Genomic DNA, 22560 nt, shown 5'->3' with positions numbered 1-22560 from the left:
TGCTGGCCATTTTCATCTACAAAAAATTTGTTCAAGTAGCACTGTAGATTGACTGTAATATCTATTTATCTATAATAATCAAACTATTAATTACAGGTTAAAAAGAAAACGTTATAAAAAATAAAAAAAAATACGAGGCTACAAAATTTAAAAACTTTTTTAAAAAAATGCTTACACCAACATACATCAATGATTTCGATTATTTTATTTTTAATAAAAATCGTCTGTTTAAGTTTATTCTTCGATTAAAGTAATTGTTATTTTATGTAGTAGTCAAACGTTTATAATAATAATCTGGCTTTATCGCAAATAATATAGTTTTCTTCAATCACACTCTCAATGTAGCTGTTCTTCTCACAATGTTATATATATGTTATGTAATATAAAATAAATAAGTATTGCATACTTTTAGGACGGCTAATTATTCCAGTATTTTACTGTAAGTAAAATTAAATTACAATTGAGAAATGAATAATTGTTGTTGAATAATCTACTTGTTATTAACTGTGTGTTATTTGTGCTCACGAATATTTCGGTAAGACGAATTCAAGTCTGAAATATTGTTTTAAATCCTCCGTGATTCAAATTTAAACAGTAGCCGACTCTAACTTTGTCTTTTTCTACTTTAACATGCATGTATAAGATGTGACAACTTCAGAATAAAGGGCATATTAAAGATAAATCAGAAGAATAATTTGGAATAGAATTAAAATAAAGTACCTATTTAAAAACAAAGATATAATATACATTTTATCATAATTATAACCAAATAATATTGTGAACGAACTGGCCAGCATAAGGGTCTGTGACATCTAATAAATTCTAAAAAATGTGAAGGAAAAGTTAATGCAGCAAAATTACTTAAATTATATCAACTAAGCTTGAATGAAATGTTGGGTACTAGCTGATTTGTGTACCTTTTGGCGTTTAATCAACCCTTATACTTAACTTTTTAAACTGTAAGTTTTTGTTAAGGAGTTACGAATTGGGATTGTCTACATTTTCTGTTGTAATAGTTTTAAATTAAGGCACATTGTTAAAATTATTTAAGGTTTATTAAGGGAAGATGGTTCTTATTTGTATTAGATAATTACTGAATATTTCCGAACTCGTAGCTATTTCTATGTCATTAAAGGAAACCACATTTATTATATTACACAATTTTAACTAAAAGTCGAAGCAATAAATAGACTTTATAATTAAGATAATATGAAGATCTGAGCCATCTTTGATTTAAATAATTGAGCTGATGGCCATATTAAAGGAAAGGGGCCTAGAAAATAACTAGGCACGGATTAAGAGGCTTTGTGGTCTTAAACATAGTGAATCTTCCGATATTATAATAAAAAAAAATATTGAAGAATGGCAAACTAAATATAGCAATAATATGAAAGGTTTATTTTATAAAAGTATAGTTCCTAAACTTCGAAAATGTCCATGGTTTAAAGAGTGTCTATTAGTAAGCATACAGTGTCTATATTAAGCAGGTTAGGGTGAAACCATGCTGTTTGTAGATCGTACCTGCTCAGAATAGGTTAGAGAAGGTTCACCTAATTACACGAAAAGTAAGTTAGAAGAGAACTTCAATCACATAACTATGGACTTACTCAGTAAAACAGAAACATTCAGTTTGTATCTTTGCCAGAAACTTTACCAGGAAGCCACTTTCCGGTTTGAAGACATTTTATTCTCAAATAATGTTGAAGTGTTTCAGGTTATGGTAGAATTCATTCGGAACTGAGTGTGCACACTGCTAATGGAAAGTAATGCGAGTATTTATTAGCGTGTGTGTTCTTAGGTTAGGTTATTTGTGAATATGTTAGTGTTTAGAGTGTTTACAGTTTGTATATAGTGTTGTATATAAGGAGTATACATAATATTAAATTTAGTATTAGATTTCTAGAGATGTGATGAATATCGAGAAGACCTCCTAATTTAGTTGGTAAATTGTATGCTTGAGTACATATTTATGTGTGTATGAATGAGTTTTTTTGGAAGATAGTGTAGTAGAGTTTGAAGTTAAAGTACCAGAATGATGTTATTAACTGAATGACTTATAAGTCTATGCAGAAAAAAAAAAACCCCAGTTGTGCAAATAATGTCATCATTTTCTAGGCAGAAGACTGACAGAAGAGGCCATCAAGTAACAATTAATCAAAAGTGGGTGTTGGATAAAAAAAGGTTCAGATGCACTCCTCCTAATACAAGCAGATGTATTGCTGCTCTAAATACAAGCAGGTGTTCGAGTATTATTGCTTCAAATACATGCAGATAGATTACTGCTCTAAATGAATGCAGGTGTATTATTGCTTCAAATGCATGCAAGTATATTACTGCTCTAAAAATTCATGCAGGTGTATTATTGCTTCAAATACATGCAGGTATATTACTGCTGTAAATAAATGCAGGCATATTACTGTACCAAATACATGCAGATAGACTACTGCTCTAAATAAATGCTGGTATATTATTGCTCCAAATACATGCAGGTATATTACTGCTCCAAATACAAGCAGGTAGATTACTGCTCTAAATACATGCAGGTTGTCACTTTTATTTAAAAAGTTTTCCCGGAAACTTAATTCAAGGTCAACAAGGTTAAAAAGGTAAGAAAGAAGTGCAGTTAAGCTTTGTTAAGAAGTGTTGTTTAACTGCATTATTTATATATAATATTCAAATGTCTAAGTCTGCATTGAGAGAATTTCAGGTTATCAGAAGTGTGACTGTACCAGAGCAGCTTTTGTGAATTTTTAGCTATTTTTTCCATTTAAAAGCAATTTCAACCTTTTCCTTTTTTTCAAATTATTTCAGAATACTTTATTTTATGGATTGAAGAGCAAGCTGTAAGGTCACGCTTTCTACAATAGTGTCAATGCTAACATGTTTTACATTGAAGTCAATTGTGTTTCAGTACCAATTAAAAGTTTCAAAAAAAAAAAGCAAGTAAATTAAAAAAATAATTTGTAAAAAGATTAATTAACTCCGTGCTGCTGACCCTTACATTTCCTCTTTTTAGGAGATTCTTACAGCTCAGAAACCTTCATGAACAGTGTTATCTGTAACGAGAGAACACTTTCCGGAGTTCGGTGGTGCACTGAAAAAAGCTACGGGTACCAAATAGCTCAAATGTTGACGCCTTAAATTAAAAAAATAAACCAGGTAAGTAAAATGCGATGAACAAAGCCGTGTGACTGTGCCCACTAGATATATTTTTACTTTTCGCTCTTCATTCAAGATGCTGAGACAATTTTAATTTCTTAAAGGAAACAAAAATTAATGTCGATTTTTTTAAGTGTTTTAATAAATTGTTGTGGACTAAATTTGGAAATCCTGACATTTCCCCTTTTCCTTCTGTTTTGTACATACCAGGCTCACAAATTTATTTGGTTAAAGGTAATAAGAAACATATTCTTCCAATTTAAAGAAACAGATATTAAGGATATATTATTTGTTGTCTAGAAGAATAATGTGTAGGTTTTAATTTATTCTTTTGCCTAATAAATTCTACCAAGTAAAATAGTCATAGAAAAAAAAAACAATTATCAATTTTATAAATTAAAACAGAAAAGTAAAGAATGTTGTATTGAGTCCAAACACCTACACATTGGTGCTGACATTTGTCCAACCTTTGAATCGGTGATTGTCGTGTTAGTTCAGTTACGTGCATCTCTTCACACTAAAGAATATTATTAGAAGTGGCCGGCCCAACTGTTGTTTCCATTATTTATTGAAGGAGCATTAGCAAGTTAGGTGTTTCACTTCTTCTTTATCGACAAATGGAGGGGATGTTGCATTGGTAGGACAGCAACTTTCCACTCCACGGGCAGCTGAGGACAGACTTGGGGATCGACTAGGCCAGTCTCTCGCCGACAGTTGGCGTATTCGCCTAGTGACCGACTTATTGTTACAAAATAAAAAGTATAGCCACCAAAATAGCACGTGTACTTGTAGTTATGGATTATTTGTGTTAATTTTTTTTTTTGTTAATTTTAATTGCTTAGTTTTGGTTATTTTATGAAATCAGATAGTTTTATCACCACTGCCATCATCGATAAAGCCACACAACATGCCTGCACCAATCGCAGAAAAACATAACAACAATAACAAAATGAAAAATACTTGGGATTCCAAGGTAATGATATATCGATGTCAAAACATATTTTTATGAATAATTGTTTATATTTCAATTTAAGACAGAAAGACTCAGTTTTCTAGTGCCAGTTGCTCAGTCTGCTATTAATTCTTAAACGAAATTTTTTTTTTTTATTTAGTTTTTCAAACAACAGGAAACAAAATATTAAAATGAAACTTTATATTGAAGCGTAATGCCATTACGCTCCGGTACTTCCTTACATGTCAATTTTAGCGTTGAATCAACTATTATGGATAGATGGTGCTACAATCAGGTCCTACGACATTCCAAGAAAAAAGCATTAATTGTAAAAACAAGAATAAACATCCTAAGTAGGGAAGGGAGTAGCTCACTAATAGAGCATTGGACTCAGTTCTTCCTGGTCCAGGGTTTGAGGTCAGCCTTCATCTTCTGTCATTCCTACAGCTTCATTCACCGCACTGTACAAGGGTAGTTAGAGTTGCCTGAATCGAGTGAACACTACCCCTGGGCAGAACATATGTCCTTAGATGACACTACATAATTCATTAAAAAAAAAGAAGAAAAGTCTGTCATTGTATTGATAGCATTTTCAGTCATTTTGTGACGAACGATAAGAACGTCTTGTATATTCAAATGTCTTGTCTGCATTGAGAGAATTTCAGGTTATCAGAAGTGTGACTGTACCAGAGCAGCTTTTGTGAATTTTTAGCTATTTTTTTCCATTTAAACGCAATTTCAACCTTTTCCTTTTTTCATATTATTTCAAAATACTTTATTTTATGGATTGAAGAGCGTTAATACTTAAACGAGTACTGAGGAATTCGGAGAATTTCTGATAAGACTTCTTCTGGAAAATTAAAAACCGCAGTTTTAATCGGTAGGTTATTTTGTCTGGCTAAAATGTAGCAGAATGTGCGTCCAATTTTATATCAGTAAAATTTTTATCTGTATCTTTGTCATAAATTAAAAGTCTTCAGGACAAGTGATATGCCTTGCAGCAATAACTTGTGGTAAAATTGTGATTTTTATTACATAATTGCAATTTTTTATTACAATTAATGGAAATAAAATTTCTCAATTCTCTGACAAGAAATATATTTTTTTTTTTTTTGGAAATGACGTGTAAGTAATTTTCCATCCAACATTCTTGAAGAGATATTACGAGTACTTCTTATAGTTATACTTTTTTTATCTCTTTAACAAAAACTTACAGTTTAAAATGTTAAGTATAAGGGTTGATTAAACGCCAAAAGGTACACAAATCAGCTAGTACCCAACATTTCATTCATGCTTAGCTGATATAATTTAAGTAATTTTGCTGCATTAACTTTTTCTTCACATTTTTTTAGAAATTATTAGATGTCACAGACCCTTATGCTGGCCATTTTCATCTACAAAATATTTGTTCAAGTAGCACTGTAGATTGACTGTAATATCTAGTTATTTATAATAAACTATTAATTACAGGTGAAAAAGAAAAACGTTATAAAAAATAAAAAAAAATTATGAGGCTAAAAAATTCAAAACCTTTTTTTAAAAAATGCTTATATCAACATACATCAATGATTTTGTTTATTTTATTTTATTTATTTTTTTAAATCGTCGGTTTAAGTTCATTCTTCGATTAAAGTAATTGTTATTGTATGAAGTAGTCAAACGTTTATAATAATAGGTAATAATTATCTGGCTTTATCGCAAATAATATAGTTTTCTTCAATTACACTCTCAATGTAGGTGTTCTTCTCACAATGTTGAATATATGTAATATAAAATAAATAAGATATGCATATTTTTAGGGCAGCTAATTATTCCAGTATTTTACTATAAGTAAAATTAGGGAGACTAAATTAAATTACAATTTATTGAGAAATGAATAATTGTTGAATAATCTACTTGTTATTAACTGTGAGTTATTTGTGCTCACGAATATTTCGGTAAGACGAATTCAAGACTGAAATATTCTGTTAAATCCGTGATTCAAATTTAAACAGTAGCCGACTCTAACTTTGTTTTTCTCTACTTTAACATGAATGTATATGTGACTACTAAAAATAAAGGGCATATTAAAGATAAATCCAAAGAATAATTTGAAATGGAGTTAAAATAAAGTACCTATTTAAAAACGAAGATATAATATACATTTTATCATGATTATAACAAAATAATATTATGAATGATCTAGCCAGCATAAGGGTCTGTGACATCTAATAATTTCTAAAAAAATGTGAAGAAAAAGTTAATGCAGCAAAATTACTTAAATTATATCAGCTAAGCATGAATGAAATGTTGGGTACTAGCTGATTTGTGTACCTTTTGGCGTTTAATCAACCCTTATACTTAACATTTTAAACTGTAAGTTTTTGTTAAAGAGATTTTTGTACCTTTTGGATAGATTTTCATTTTTGTCTATTTTACAAAGTTACTTATCTGTTTCACAGATTTTTTTTAAAATTTAGAATAAGCAATTCTATCATTATAACCTGATAAGGTGTTAAGTCGGAACTGTAACTACCATTGGAGAGATCTTTTTAAAGAATGATTATAGTTGCCATCCTCAATAACAATTTTTTTGAGAAAGCGTTTTGAATAAAATAGGAAGGTATTTGTACGTAAAAAGCAAAATTAAACTGCGATTTCAGTACTTCCTCTTAAGAGGAGTAAGAAAAATAAACTGCGATTACAGTACTTCTCCCTAAAAGGCAAAGCTTTACAATTCATTAATGTAAATAGGTTCACCCATTGATAATTTTAACGATTGCAGTACTTCCTCTTAGTAGGTGCAAGAGCTTGATGGCCCTTCACAGCCAAGTAGAGGAGCTTTAACAACTTATTCGAGCTGAATTTTATCAAAATCGGACTAAGCGTTATAGAAATATTGGTAATAATAGTTTTAGAAAGGGCCTTACTTGGGTGGGGCAAACTCCCCTCCTTATGAGGCACAGCGTTCAGACTTTTAAAGTGCAAATCTGTACAAAATTTCGATTCGAATGACACTTCATTCATAACAATCGGTTCACGTGTCGATAATTTGAAACGATTGCTATACTTTCCCTTAACAAGTGTAAGAGCTGATCGCCGCTTTAATGTTACGTAGAGGAGCCCTAACTCTATCATCCTACCAAATTATTTCAAAATCGGGCTAAGATTTACAGAGTAATTAGTAATAATAATTTTGGAGGGGACCTTACATAAAGGGGGCTAACTCCTCTCCTATTCGATGTACAGCGTCGAGACCCCCAAAAGGCACATCTACATAAAATTCTGAATCGAATGACACCTCATTCATGAAAATCGGTTCACGCGTTTAGGCGCTACGCAGTTTACAAAAAAGGTAACAACAACAACAACAACAACAACAACAACAACAACAACAACAAGAAGAAGAAGAACAACAACAATTTCTGAAATTGCAGTTTTTGCTCATTTTCGGCAACTTTTTTCTCAAAACCTATTAGATCTGGGTTGTTGCAAAAAAATTACAGCTATAAAGGAGGGTTTGCCCTATATTTTAAAGAAAATTTGGGAATTTTATCTTTTATAGAAAACGAGAAAAAAATTGTCAAAGTTGGGTGTTTTTCAACGTTACGCTTTTTCGTGCAGTTTTTGACGATCAACCCTTATACAACTGTCCTACCGGACAGTTTTAATTCAGTAAAGAAAGATGCAGATTCCATTAAAGGATCCGTTAAATATATAATACATATTTTTTCAATTAAAACCAAAATTTCTGCCATCCATACAATAATTCTGTAAAAAATAATATTCATTTTCAATATGACTATAATTCACACACAATTAACATTAGTAAAACAGAAAGAACAATACGAATTCTCTGACCACACTCGTCAGTTAAAGAGCATTTAAATTAACTAAAGATTTAAAGAACAAAATGTGATTGAAGCGTGCTTTGTCTCATCGATTACCGGCAGTAGACATGAAGGAAAGTCTTCGGGTCCTCCAGACTATTATTTTTTGTTGGTTTATTTTAATTTTATTAATTACTACAATTATTTTCTATTTTTATTTTAATTTTTCAAGAATGCTTATTTAATTTTATTAATTTATCAATCATGTAAATATTTTATAAACGTCACTCAGTTTGTGTAAGGCTTTTATTCTTAATGTCAAATAAATAAATAATTTACTTACAATGGTTAATGTATTCGAAATTTTGTTCTTTAAGTATCCTTGATTAAGTAAAACAGAAAATGGCCTACATAAATAGAGGTACATTCACACATAAGGTGTATGGGAAATACACGCGAACTATTGCAATTTTGTTTAGTACTGTTTCCCACGAATATGTAGTAACTAATTTTTTTATGCGAGATAACCACAATGTTGAACCGAATAGATAATATAATTTAATTTTGGTTTGTAAAATATTCATTTACTAGCACCGAGAGAGAAGTGTAGATTTCTGTAACAATAACAGACTGATGTATTCAAAATTAGATCTTCATTTTATACCCTTTTCAAAAGTATAAAACTGCCTTCGAAACACTATAAATTTATGAGTTAGGCAAGGTATTTAAACTTTGTTGAGGTGTTTGAAATGAGAATGAGTATATTCAGCTTTGAGCCAGTTTGCACGTATGAAGGTAACCTAGATAAATCGAACTGGTTTGCTGACCCATCGAATGTTTTTTTTAAACCTTACAACATCTTCTTTGGCTATTGCAATTTTAGTATTCTTAATTTGTAATTTATGCATTTTTTATTTTATGAATCAGAAAATGTTGTGAAATAGAATTTCTAGGCATTTGGAAAATCAAATTTTAGTACGTGTGCTGCCGATGTAAGTTCGTCTCAAGCTAAAGAAGTTTTATTGAATTGGAAAAGAAATGAATATGTTATCTATAGTCAGAGATTAGTTCAGTGTTTAATGTATTGGATTCCTACGCGGAGATCCCTGGTTCGAATCCAGCAGTTGGCTATTAGATTTTCTCTTAGAGCTTCTTACAGCAAACTGGACATTGTAGCCAGTGCGGAGACCAATAATCTCAGATGTTGGCGCTGCTAATGGGGAATTTCAGGGATCAAATTTCTCGAAATTAAGTATATAAATTAAATTTTTCCAGTAACAGGCTATGAAAAATGTAAAAATAACCTAGCCTACACACATTATTTAAGGAATTCCAGTTCCAAATCAGTCACAAACTGAATCAATCTGTTTAAAAAATTGTAAACATAATTCTCTAATCTAAAATTTAGATTCCGTGGAAATAGGAAATGTGCCTCTTTCACCGCTATCCGGGGATTTATAATGGCTTCCCCAAGATGGAGCATCTCTCCAATTAGTCTGATTAGACGTACGAGTCTAGAGGGGAACTCCTAGATAAAGATTGAAGTAGTTTTGAATGTCGAACACGAACTAACAGGAAGGAAATACTCAGCACTTGTAACACCATTTCTTCTTTAAACTTACAAAAAACTATCCATCCGTTGGACAGGCTCATGCAATGCAGGTTTTGACGTCGACCTTCAAAAGGTCTACTTTTCGTTCAAGTGGCCTGCTGACTTTGGTGGAGTTAACTTATGGATTTTTTCGTCCCAGACCTGAGATTTTCATCTATCCATTGTTATTTTTTTTGCGCATCAACAGCTGAGGTTATTAGCGCCCGGAGCTTTTTACAGTGCACTTCCGGCCTCCGGACAGTGTTCTCTCGTTACAGACAACACTGTCCATCACCGGACAGTGAGCTGTAAGAAGCTCCTAGGAAGAGAAAATCTAAGGGTCAGCTGCTGGATTCGAACCCGGGACCTCCGCGTGGGAGTCCAGTATGCTAACCTCATAGCTAATCCCTTCCCTCTACCCATTGTTATTTTATTTTTTTTTATTCCGACGCTTTGTTCGCTATACTTCTACTATACATATTTTTTCTTCGCCTTACACAAAGTTTAAGTCGTTTGAGAAAACGTTGCAGGTCCAGTCGAACTGTCTTCTCGCTTTTGGATGCCTTGAATGTCCGCCACACCCAGTACAGTATGTCCCCTAATACTCATCAGAATCTCTATTCGGCAGTCACACACTCCTTCAATCATCTTCTTAGGAATTAATAGTCAGTCAGTAGAGGCGCCATTTGCATGAGAAAAGTACTACTCCATAATTTTGTATTCTTCTCTTGCAATCTCAGCAAACACAGATGGTATTACGACTAGCTCTGACTGAAAAGTCAGCTTTCCAAGATATGAAGATCAAGATATCACACCTCAGGTTAGCACCGTTCATCCCGGTCCACCCTTCTTCAGTCATGAAGCTGTCCGAGAACTAACTGATTCATAAGTTTATAGAAATCATAAATAACTGCCTATTGTTTTTATTTAAAACATAGTCTAGGAAAATATTAGTTTGATGGAGGAGGTGCCTTGTCACGTTCCTTCAAAAGTACCGTTTTATTGTCGTGAACCTACTTAATGCTGAAGCTGAATGAAATTGTATATAGAATCAAAGTTCAAAGAAACTTCATTTTGGGTAATTATAAATGTTGAAAATTAGAATGAGTTTCTCAGCGAATTTGTTTTTCCTTGTTTTTAGAGATTCTCTCCCAAACGCGTCATTTTTTTTCTTTAAATTTTTGTATTACTAATTAACTATTTGGGAACCAATAAAGTCAATCTATACAATTTCAAGAAAACGCTTTGTTCAGAATGTCAAGAAGAAATGGAAATATTATGCACTTCTGAAGTGATACGTCTTTAAAATGATGTTTCTATCACCTACATACAAAACATTAAGGCCAGTTAAATTGTGAGTTTTGCTAAATAGAAGTCTGAGTTTCAAACCAGTCACCAAATACGAAATAAAATATTTGTTTTGTATATAAAAATTTCATTTTATATATTAATTAATTTATCGGTTATACAGGGTATTCATTTTAAGACGGCTCAAATGCATTTCATGCTTAAATGGTTAATCTGAACAAAAACTGGTAGAGGAAAACTTTGTTGCCCGTCACCTCTAGTTTCAGAATATGTGACTTGACTTTAGATTGCTGCCCGCATACGCGGCTGACGCGCGACCAAAAGTGAGGGTTCGCAGTTGACCCCCATTTTCATGTGCACAGTTTTAAAGAGTATAAAAAGTAATGAAAGAAACCGGAAACCGCAATTCGATATCTTTAAAATTAAAGGTGCTAGGCTATTTCAAAATCTGGTATTTATTAATTATATTTCAATTTTTTAACTTGTTATCACAGAGAAAGAAGAGCACGCGATAGGTCATTTTTATGTATTTTTTCATCCCCTTTCTACTAAAAATATTGCCAAGGCAGTAAAGCCAGTATTTTTCTTAATATCGTGAAATAAGTCGTTTTCCGAGTGATTTTTCTAAGAAAAATCAAATGTTAAAAGCTTTAGATGTTCTCAAGCATACACAAAATGGCTAAAAATTAATTTTACATCTGATACAAACAAGAAGGTTTAATAATTATTTGGTAATTTCGGGAGAGTTGCGTTTAATTACCAAAAAAATTGGAAACCTCCTGCCCCATATTTAAATGATCAATATCTTTCATGTAAAGGATCAAACTTATACCTTAATTTATCAAATAATGCACTTTACTCAACTTGTGCAGCATGTACTGTGCCTTCAAAGATGCCTCCTCAGATACAGAGAGTGCTTGATAACTTCCAGGTTAACCTGGCTTGCGAGCCAGTGGAGGCCCCCTTTCTTAGAAAAATCACTCGGAAAACGACTTATTTCCCGATATTAAGAAAAATACTATCTTTAATGCCTTGGCAATATTTTTAGTATAAAGGGGATGAAAAAATACATAAAAATGACCTATCGCTTGGTCTTCTTTCTCTTTGATAACAAGTTAAAAAATTGTAATATCATTAATAAATACCAGATTTTGAAATAGCCTAGCACCTTTAATTTTAAAGATATCGAATTGCGGTTTCTGGTTTCTTTCATAACTTTTTATACTCTTTAAAACTGTGTTAATGAAAATGGGGGTCAACTGCGAACCCTCAATGTTGGTAGCGCGTCAGCCGCGTATGCGGGCAGGAATCTAAAAATGAAGTCACATATTTTGAAACTAGAGGTGACGGGTAACAAATTTTTCCTCTACCATTTTTTGCTCAAATCAACCGTTTAAGCATGAAATGCATTTGTGCCGTCCTAAAATGAACACCCTATATATTAAATTATTGAAATGTCATTTATAGAAATAAGATAAAAAATTGAAAGACGAAATGATACGTATATGCCATTGATATCAAGATTTCCGTCATAAAAATATTGTTTTATCGTTTTAAGTTCTTTTACCTACTATTGTAAGTGAAGGTATTGCTGATTTTAACTGTTCAGTGCAATATACCTATAGTTTTAAAAACTGATTAACGAGTAATATACAGGGTGAACCAGTAAGTAATGTTCATAGGCCTACTGTGTGTAGTACATCTAAAGTGGAGTTCAATGACGTATTGGTCAACTTCACATTTAACACTGTTCTTGAGTGACGTCACTTTAAATTTGTTTTTTTTTTTAAATCATTACTTTTTTCCAATAAAAATGTTATTACTCAGAAAGTTTTATTCTGAATTTGATACTGATGAAACGGTTAGAAAGACAGATAAATTTTCTAAAAATTGACACCATTTCGAAGCATAAGTTATTCTCCTGTGATCATTATCAGACCTAATGATAATGATATACCGTTAGAAAGCCTATTAGGCAAGGAAACTTTTAATGAGTTTTCTTAAAAATTTCGATTACTTTTATTTTTCCAGTATCCGGAGGAAGATTGAGGCTGTTTGGAGAATAACTTTTGCTTCGAAATGGTATCAATTTTTAGAAAATTTATCTGTCTTTCTAACCGTGTCATCAGAATCGAATTCGGACTAAAACTTTTGGAGTAATAACATTTTTATTGGAAAAAAGTAATGATTTTAGAAAAAAAACTTTAAAGTGACGTCACTCAAGAACAGTGTTAAATATGAAGTTGACCAATACGTCATTGAACTCCACTTTAGATGTACTACACACAGTAGTTCTGTGGACATTACTTACTGATGCACCCTGTATAGCTCAGATATTTGTAGTTTACAGGATATTTGTGAGTTAAAACTCATTGGAAATAGAAAAAGAAAATCGTGTTAGTGTTCACATCAGAATCTTGTTTAAAATATTTGATGTAACAGTTCCATTACCTCTAACTCTTTAAATAACGCAACTCCATCACATTTACAACGACGAATCCTGATTGTAAGACAGTCTGAACTGCTCCGTAAGCACATTATACAGGGTGTCCCAAGCTATTTGGATAAAGACTTTTTCTCGGAAACTAAGGTAGCTAGAAAAAAACTAAAAAATACCTGTCACCTTAGTATTTTGTTAGAAATCCAAATTTAATTTGTAAATTTTTTTCGGTGCTTTCAGAAGCGAGATACAGGCACCAACTTCATTTTTTCAAACGGGGAGGTTTGGTTTTTATTTCAGTAAGAAAATTTGCTTGAACGGTTTTTTTTCTGAGATATTTTAGAAGTTATGAATGAAAACATGATTCTTATAAGAAATTTCAAAATGGTAATATTATAACGGTTTTTTGATAGAATAAGAAGAAAAGTACTATTTTATTATAAATTTTACTCCTCAATATTACAGATCATACTCGAAATGGCCTCCACCATTAGAGATGCATAGACATGCTCTTTCCTGTCAATTGTCCCTTACTGCCAAAGAAATAGATTCGAATTTAACCGAGTTACAGGCATCTATTATTCTCTGCTTTAGTTCATTCACAGATGCAATTCCGGCTTGATTCTGATCGCCCCCTGTGTCGATATAACACGCCCATCAAATTGCCTTCGAGATATCTCTTTACATGCCTGATGGTGTTATATCGACACGGGGGGCGATTCAGTGGCCACCTCGTTCACCGAATTTGACACCTATGGGCTATTAGTACTTTTCTTCTTATTCAATCAAAAAACCGTTATAATATTATCATTTTGACATTTCTTATAAGAATCATGTTTTCATTCATAACTTCTAAAATATCGCTCGCAGAAAAAAACCGTTCAAGTAAATTTTTCTTTAAAAAAAAAATAGAGGAATCCATTTCTGAAATAAAAACCACACCTTCCCATTTGAAAAACTGAAGTTGGTGTCTGTATCTCGCTTCTGGAAGCACCGAAAAAAATTTACAAATTAAATTTGGATTTCTAACAAAAAACTAAGGGAACACGTATTTTTTAGTTTTTTTCTAGCTATCTTAGTTTCCGAGAAAAAGTCGTTATCCATATAGCTTGGGACACCCTGTATATCAGAATAGTTCTGTTTTCTAGCCAACAGGTACATTAGAAACAAACAATTAATAATAATAACAATTGTGGTATCGAATCTACAAGAGACCTTGTCTTCCAAGCAAGGTGGAATAAAGTGATTCATATTTTATGACATTGCGAAGGTTAGTAAAAAATTATTTTTTTATTAACTCTCTATAATAATAAAAAAAGATTTCATAACCGTGTCTGTGTCAAATTGTAATTTGACATTTATGGGGTGCCAAACAGAATGATAACCTTAAATTTCTCAATAAAAACAAAATAACAAGGTAGACCTGAAAAGAAAACAGCAGCGTTATAGTAATAAGCCTGCTTTCTTTCTCGGCCTGGATGTTGTTTGGAAAATTGATTTCGCACTTCGATGCAAATCGAATAGACATAATGGATTGCGGATAAAGTTTATGTATGCATAAGCGAGGTTATAACGACGAGGTGTCGATAAAATTGAAGAAAATTATACTATCAGAAGTTCCTCTTTTCTTAATGGATTGTTTCTTTCTCGAAAATGACTTCTTGTTTATCCTGAAAACTTCGAATACACATTGATTCATAACTTTTTATTTTTGTATTAAAACTGTCCGGTAGGTTTGATCGTCAAAAACTGCACGAAAAAGTGTAACGTTGAAAAACACTTAACTTTGACAATTTGTTTCTCTTTTTCTATAAAAGATAAAATTCCCAAATTTTCTTTAAAATATTGTGCAAATCCTGCTTTATAACTGTATTTTTTTTCAATAACATAGATTAAATAGATTTCGAGAAATACGTATCTGAAAATGGGCAAAAACGGCATTTTCAAAAAAATGTTGTTCAACTTTTAGTTACTTTTTTTTTGTAAACAACGTAGCGGCTAAACGCGTGAACCGATTTTCATGAATATATACATAAATCAATACCTTCTTATTATATTTCATTCATTCAGGGTGTATTCGCAGGAGTGGTTGAAACTTCGGGAGGAGATTCAGCAGCTCAAATGCAACAAAAAATATTCTATTCACTTTGGCCCGATTCTCAATAGTGTCCAAGTTATTTGCCTTTTTTTAACTTTTCCGTCGATATTTGCGTTTTTCACCATAAAAACGGCCGTAACTTTTCTATCCTTTATCCTACAACAAATCTGCTTACTCCAAACGAAAGAGCATTAAATTTCCTATAAATCTGCTCAATACAGAAACCTCATAAAGTTTCTTATAACAATGAAATTTTTACTTAAATCTCTAAAAATTTCGTTCTCGATGATTTCTGTTAAAATTTTCAACTGTATTTTTTCAATGATTAATGAATCAAGGAGTCACCCAATTACAGAGAAAGATGTGCATTTATTGAGCTTCAAAACTATATGGATTGTTTTGGGTTTTTAATAAAACCCTACCCCGAACAGAGGGGGTGTAAATGCAGAAAACTGGGATTTTACGTAACCGACTTTTCACTATTAATTTACTCAAATGTCAATTTTTGGAGAAGGAACAAAAAGAAAAGTAACCATTTTAGTTTTTAACAATTATTATTTAATAAAACGGAAGTAAAAAATAAAGTAGCAACAAAACGCAGTACTTGACTACAATTGTTGGTGCAACTTATTTTAATGACATAATGGAGGTTTTTTTCAAAGTTAATTAATAATAATTCAAAAATAAAATGGTGAATAGAATATTTTTTGTTGCATTTGAGCTGCTGAATCACCTCCCGAAGTTTTGACCACTCCTCCGCGTATACCCTGTATAATACATATACGCTCAGAGTCAGCCAAAGGGCTGATTTAAATTTCCGCATTTAGCTGCATCATTTCAAAGATACATTAATCAGAAATTTAATCTGTTCAGTAATTATTTTTGCGGTCACAAATAGAAAAAGTAATTAATCTGGGGCAAACTCAAGAACGATTTTTTTTTTTTTTTTTATTGGAACTTAAGAATTCTCTTTGAAACTTGGATTTGTAAGAAAACAAAAAATGCTAAAAATAAAAGTTCATTTTGAGTTTGTAAAAACTCTTAATCAAAGATCTGCAAGATTAAAATAATTGATCTTAAAATAAAAATTATGTACTGTTTATATTTGAAATAAAAATTTACATGAAGATAAAACCGCTAAGTCTGTATTGAAATAATGTAAAAAACATTTTCTGAGTAGGGGATTCGTGGCCTTCACCATGGAAAATGAGTCCAAGGTGCGAACAGGTTAGGAACCTTATTATTGCAATTTTTAATGTCTGTTTTTATGAATGGTACTTAAAAGTACTTACGATACTTACTTTTAATACAAAAGAAATTAGAAAATTCTCAAGTTGCTTAAATAATTATTATTACAGATAGGATAGTGGATAATTTTTTAGGAAGAATTGAATAAATTTTACACTAGTACAACTTCTCCAAATATAGGGAATTTAAATTGAATCACGATTAAAAAATGCAGATCATGCAGGATGCCTCAGTGTAGAGGTATTCTCCACCCAATTTTTAATCTAGCAGTGACATTTACATAACATTTTTCAGTTCTTGACAAATACAGGTTATTGTTTGTATATAATATTTTAGAAATAGGATGTAAATTTCCTCTCAAATATTCTAAAAGATAGAATATTTTTAGAATAATTAGAATAATTATTAGAATTTAGAATAATTCTTTTAGAATATTTGTTTTAGTTAGTAAAGAAATACAAAGATTCTATTAAAATATCCATTAAATAAACAACATCTCTGACGTATACATAATACATGGTGATGGATGACAGAAGAGTGAAGGTGCGTGAGATTGCTAGTGCTGTGGGCATCTCGAATGAACGGGTACATAATATTTTGCATGAACATTTAGACACGACAAAGCTATCCGCAAGATGGGTGCCGCGATTGCTCACGCTTGACCAAAAACGAAATCGTGTGAAGTGTTGCAAGGACGGTTTGCAGCTGTTCCTGAAGAATCCACATGACTTTAAGCGTCGTTTCGTCACTGTGGATGAAACATGGATACATTACTACACTCCTGAGACCAAAGAACAATCTAAACAATGGGTTACCAAGGGGGAATCTGCGCCAAAAAAGGCGAAGACCGTTCCTTCGGCCGGAAAGATTATGGCGACTGTCTTTTGGGATTCGCAAGGAATAATCCTCATCGACTATCTGGAAAAGGGTAAAACTATTACAGGTGCATATTATTCATCGTTATTGGACCGTTTGAAAACCGAGCTGCAAGAAAAACGCCCACGATTGGCCCACAAAAAAGTCCTTTTCCATCACGACAACGCGCCAGCTCACACCTCAGCAGTTGTGGTCGCAAAATTAATGGAAATAGGGTTCCAACTCGTTTCACATCCCCCCTGTTCTCCAGACTTGGCTCCCTCGGACTACTATTTGTTCCCCAATATGAAGAAATGGCTGGCGGGAAAAATTTTTTATTCAAACGAAGAGGTGATTGCAGAAACGAATGGCTATTTTTCAGACTGGGACAAATCCTATTATTCGGAAGGGATCAACAAACTAGAGCAGCGTTGGACGAAGTGTATAAGCCTAAAAGGAGACTATGTTGAAAAATAAAAAAGGTTTACCCCAAAAAATTAAGTAGTTTTTATTTTTGCACGGACTTTTCAAACGACCCTCTTAATACAACAGTTCGGTAAAAACTAATTTTGCTTGACCATATCTTACCCAGAAAGAATGAAGCCATCATACACTATCCGGTGTTGACGAACGAATTTTCTGATGGCCCACTCGATAATAAATAGAGTATTTAAATTTATTAAGGTTTTTCAATATATTCACTGGCAGTGTCATTTAATCGTGTCACTCTCTTCGACCAGGATGACCAACCTGGAGGACCCTTAGTCTTGTCAAGAAAAGCAGTAGTCACAGCTAAAGAGTTGAACTTTGCAAGTGCAGGGCCCTGCGAAATGCGACTGTATTTTTTATAATTTTGTAATTTTCAGCATAAAGTACGTAATTCGTAATTATATTTTTGTTTACAAAGCTGCATTCGAACGATGAAATGTGTGTAGTTTTAAAAGACTAATGAAAGCAATGGATAGACTCCATTCTAGTCTAAAAGGGAGCTACGCTATTGCTGATAGTATAGTAACAAAAAATACTTATCTATTTATTTATTTGGTTTTTGTTTCTACAATAAATATTTTCTGATTGGTGGAAAATAACCAGCCCTTATCTTTTCAACTTGAATGATGAGTTTCAAATCGTGTTTGTTGAAAATTCATATTATTATAGGAAAATTATTATTTTGCAAAAACCGGATTGTGCCTTCCAAATAATCTCATACGAAACATTTTATAATAAATAAATTGCAGTATATTATAAACCGGAATATACAAAATATTTCTTTTAATTTAATTGTGGAAACAGAACAAAAAATAAAATTTAAATGTCATGATCTTCCAGTTACCATTCTACTGTTTGTTTTTCTTTTGGAAATAAATGTGAATGTGATTATGTACATCAATTTCTCTACCTGGACCAGAAGACAGACAACTCATCTCACATTAATGAACTCAAATGCGGTTTAATGCCACTTTCTATTCGCCAAATGTCGCTCTACTTTCAGCTGTCATTCTGGAAACCATTGTTTACTCACTTTTACTTTCTCTTAGTACATTCTGAAATTCAAAATCAATGGATATATGCGAATTTTAAAGCCTTTTAATGTTTAAAAATATGATGTTTTAATAATATAAATTATAGGTTGAAAATGGACATATGAACTTGAACCGCAAAAAAAGTGACAATAAGTTTAAAATGGTAATCTCATTCGATATCTCTTTATAGGATTAGAAGCTAAAATTTCGATGCTACTTTGATGAAAACGGCTCAGATCTCATAGTTTTGTTGAACTATTTTATGTTTAATTTACATTACGATGAACTTAGCATTTGCACAGAGTGCTTAATGCATACACAGAAGAAGGTATGCATGCTCAATGCAGAAACTTTTTGCAATATTCCAAAAAAAAAATCATCAGCTTTCATTCATAGTTCAAAATAGAAAAAATAAATAAAAATTATTGAATCAGATCGTAATAAAAATTTAGTCGACTATCTCTTACAATAAGATTCCTTAAATTTACAGATAGAACTGTAAGTTAGTGTAAATCGGCCTGCCGGAAGTAAGCTCAATTGAACCGTTTCCACTCTTTTTGTCGTAAATAGGTCCTTGCTAAATTGATTTCAGCGTTCTGTGGTGGCTGTAATCTTGTGAACCATCCTAAAGTACCGTTTCTATATAATGTTCAGTTTCTTCGACTGTTTTACAGAGAATAATTATGTTTTTTTTCCTTTCAATATACACATCGCTTTACCCTCAGTTTGTAGACATTAGCTGTTTAAATTTATGATACTTTACTATACAACTGAAGGTAAGTCTAACTGCAAGAACTAATTGAAATACTTTAACTTCCGCTAACTGAGAACCATAACTTTAAATGCAGTTTGCAAACGAAAATGCAAAAACGAAACTGCATAAGCTGAACTTTAAGAATGGCAAATATTAATTAATTTTCTACTGTTGAAAATATATTTATATGTTACAGGTTCATTTATATGTTCATTTTAAGACGGCACAAATGCATTTCATGCTTAAACGGTTGATCTGAGCAAAAAATGGTAGAGGAAAAATTTGTTGCCCATCACCTCTAGTTTCAAAATATGTGACTTGATTTTTAGATTGCTGCTCGCATACGCTGCTGACGCGCTACCAAAATTGAGGGTTCGCAGTTGACCCCCATTTTCATATGCACAGTTTTAAAGAGTATAAAAAGATATGAAAGAAACCGGAAACCACAATTCGATATCTTCAAAATTAAAGGTGCTAAGCCATTTCAAAATCTGGTATTTATTAATCATATTTCAATTTTTTAACTTGTTATCAAAGAGAAAGAAGAGCACGCGATAGGTCATTTTTATGTATTTTTTCATCCTCTTTCTACTAAAAATATTGCCAGGGCAGTAAAGCTAGTATTTTTCTTAATATCAGGAAATAAGTCGTTTTCCGAGTGATGTTTCTAAGAAAAATCAAATGTTAAGAGCTTTAGATGTTCTCAAGCATACACAAAATGACTAAAAATTAATTTTACATCTGTTACTAACAAGAAGGTTTAATAATTATTTGGTAATTTTGGGAGAGCTGCGTTTAATTACAAAAAAAAAAAAAAAATTGGAAACCTCCTGCGACATATTTAAGTGATCAATATCCTTCATGTAAAGCATCAAACTTATTCTTTTATTTATCAAATAATGCACTTTACTCAACTTGTGAAGCATGTACTGTGCCTTGAAAGGTTCCTCCTCAGATCAATTAATAACCTCCTGGCTAACCTGGCTTGCGAGCTAGAGGAGGCACCTTTGAAGGCACAGTAAATGCTTCACAAGTTGAGTAAAGTGCATTATTTAATAAATTAAGGATACATTTTATTCACTTCAAACTTTCATATTTTTCAAGTTGCACTTGCGTTAAACGCATTTTTACTAAAAACTATTAAAGCGCACCTTTATTTTACGAGGGTCGTTTGAAAAGTCCGTGCAAAGTCAGAGAGATAGCACTACTGGCGCGTATCGAGGTTATGTTTAGTTAGTAGCATCTCTTGGAAGAACACACACCAAGTTTCAGCCAGATCGGTCCATTTCTTTGTGTTTGGCATTCGTTTGAATCGAGGAAGTCGAGTGATTTTCAAAAAATGGACGAAAAAGAATTTCGTGTGTTGATTAAACACTAATTTATGAAAGGCAAAACGCCTCAGGAGACTAAAGAGAAGCTCGATAAACATTATGGTGACTCTGCACCTTCGATTAGAACAGTTTATAAGTGGTTTCAAAATTTTCGGAGTGGCCATATGGGCACAAGTGACGCTGAACGTTCTGGACGCCCTGTTGAGGTTACTACTCCAGAAATCATTGATAAAATCCATGATACGGTGATGGATGACAGAAGAGTGAAGGTGCGTGAGATTGCTAGTGCTGTGGGCATCTCGAATGAACGGGTACATAATATTTTGCATCAACATTTGGACATGACAAAGCTATCCGCAAGATGGGTGCCGTGATTGCTCACGCTTGACCAAAAACGAAATCATGTGAAGTGTTGCAAGGACGGTTTGCAGCTGTTCCAGAAGAATCCGCAGGACTTTAAGCGTCGTTTCGTCACTGTGGATGAAACATGGATACATCACTACACTCCTGAGACCAAAGAACAATCTAAACAATGGGTTACCAAGGGGGAATCTGCGCCGTTCCTTCGGCCGGAAAGATTATGGCGACTGTCTTTTGGGATTCGCAAGGAATAATCCTCATCGACTATCTGGAAAAGGGTAAAACTATTACAGGTGCATATTATTCATTGTTATTGGACCGTTTGAAAACCGAGCTGCAAGAAAAACGCCCACGATTGGCCCACAAAAAAGTCCTTTTCCATCACGACAACGCACCAGCTCACACCTCAGCAGTTGTGGTCGCAAAATTAATGGAAATAGGGTTCCAACTCGTTTCACATCCCCCCTATTCTCCAGACTTGGCTCCCTCGGACTACTATTTCTTCCCCAATATGAAGAAATGGCTGGCGGGAAAAAGATTTTATTCAAACGTGGAGGTGATTGCAGAAACGGATGGCTATTTTTCAGACTTGGACAAATCCTATTATTCGGAAGGGATCAACAAACTAGAGCAGCGTTGGACGAAGTGTATAAGCCTAAAAGGAGACTATGTTGAAAAATAAAAAAGGTTTACCCCAAAAAATTAAGTAGTTTTTATTTTTGCACGGACTTTTCAAACGACCCTCGTAATTGACCTCACTTTAAATTTCCTGATATTGATTTATATATTCGTACATCATACACACCTTGCGCTACAAATATTTAAAATACAAACAAAGTAAGAGTTTGTTTCTAAAACAACCAAAACATCAATTCTCTAACCTTGATATACGCACATGACCATAATGTTTCCTGTTAGGAGAATTTTATTTTTTTTCAAATAAAGAGGAGTGTAAAAATAAGTAAACACGTGACTGCAAGTTTAGTTTGTTCTAAACGAAATCTATCCCACTTTCTACAAATTGTCTCAAGGATTTTATCTTCAAATATTTTTTTATTTATACAAATGAACTTTTACGTTTATTTTTACGTACTTTATAATAAAGGAAATATGAATACAAACAACGTGACAC

General features: G+C 32.6%; 1 protein-coding gene and 1 long non-coding RNA gene across 2 annotated transcripts in view; both read left to right on the top strand.

Annotated features, from left to right (window-relative positions):
• Nucleotides 1-1341: 1341 nt before the first annotated feature.
• On the top strand, nt 1342-3361 carry LOC141453562 (uncharacterized). Its single transcript, XR_012458065.1, has 3 exons — nt 1342-1942; nt 2116-2606; nt 2812-3361. It is a non-coding gene; the product is annotated as an uncharacterized lncRNA (long non-coding RNA).
• A 468-nt stretch (nt 3362-3829) lies between these two features.
• Nucleotides 3830-22560, top strand: part of LOC141452130 (atrial natriuretic peptide-converting enzyme-like) — a 113210-nt gene continuing 94479 nt past the window's right edge. Inside the window, exon 1 of the mRNA XM_074123994.1 lies at nt 3830-4132. Coding sequence (XP_073980095.1) covers nt 4067-4132 — 66 coding nt within the window. The 5' untranslated portion in view covers nt 3830-4066. The remainder of the gene's footprint in view (nt 4133-22560) is intronic.

Source organism: Rhodnius prolixus, unplaced genomic scaffold (assembly GCF_049639745.1).
Source record: "Rhodnius prolixus isolate KJV_2025 unplaced genomic scaffold, Rpr scaffold_3, whole genome shotgun sequence".
Taxonomy (NCBI): Eukaryota; Metazoa; Arthropoda; class Insecta; order Hemiptera; family Reduviidae; genus Rhodnius; species Rhodnius prolixus.
The sequence above is the reverse complement of the archived record's forward strand: the minus strand, read 5'-3'. Positions and strand labels throughout refer to the sequence as shown.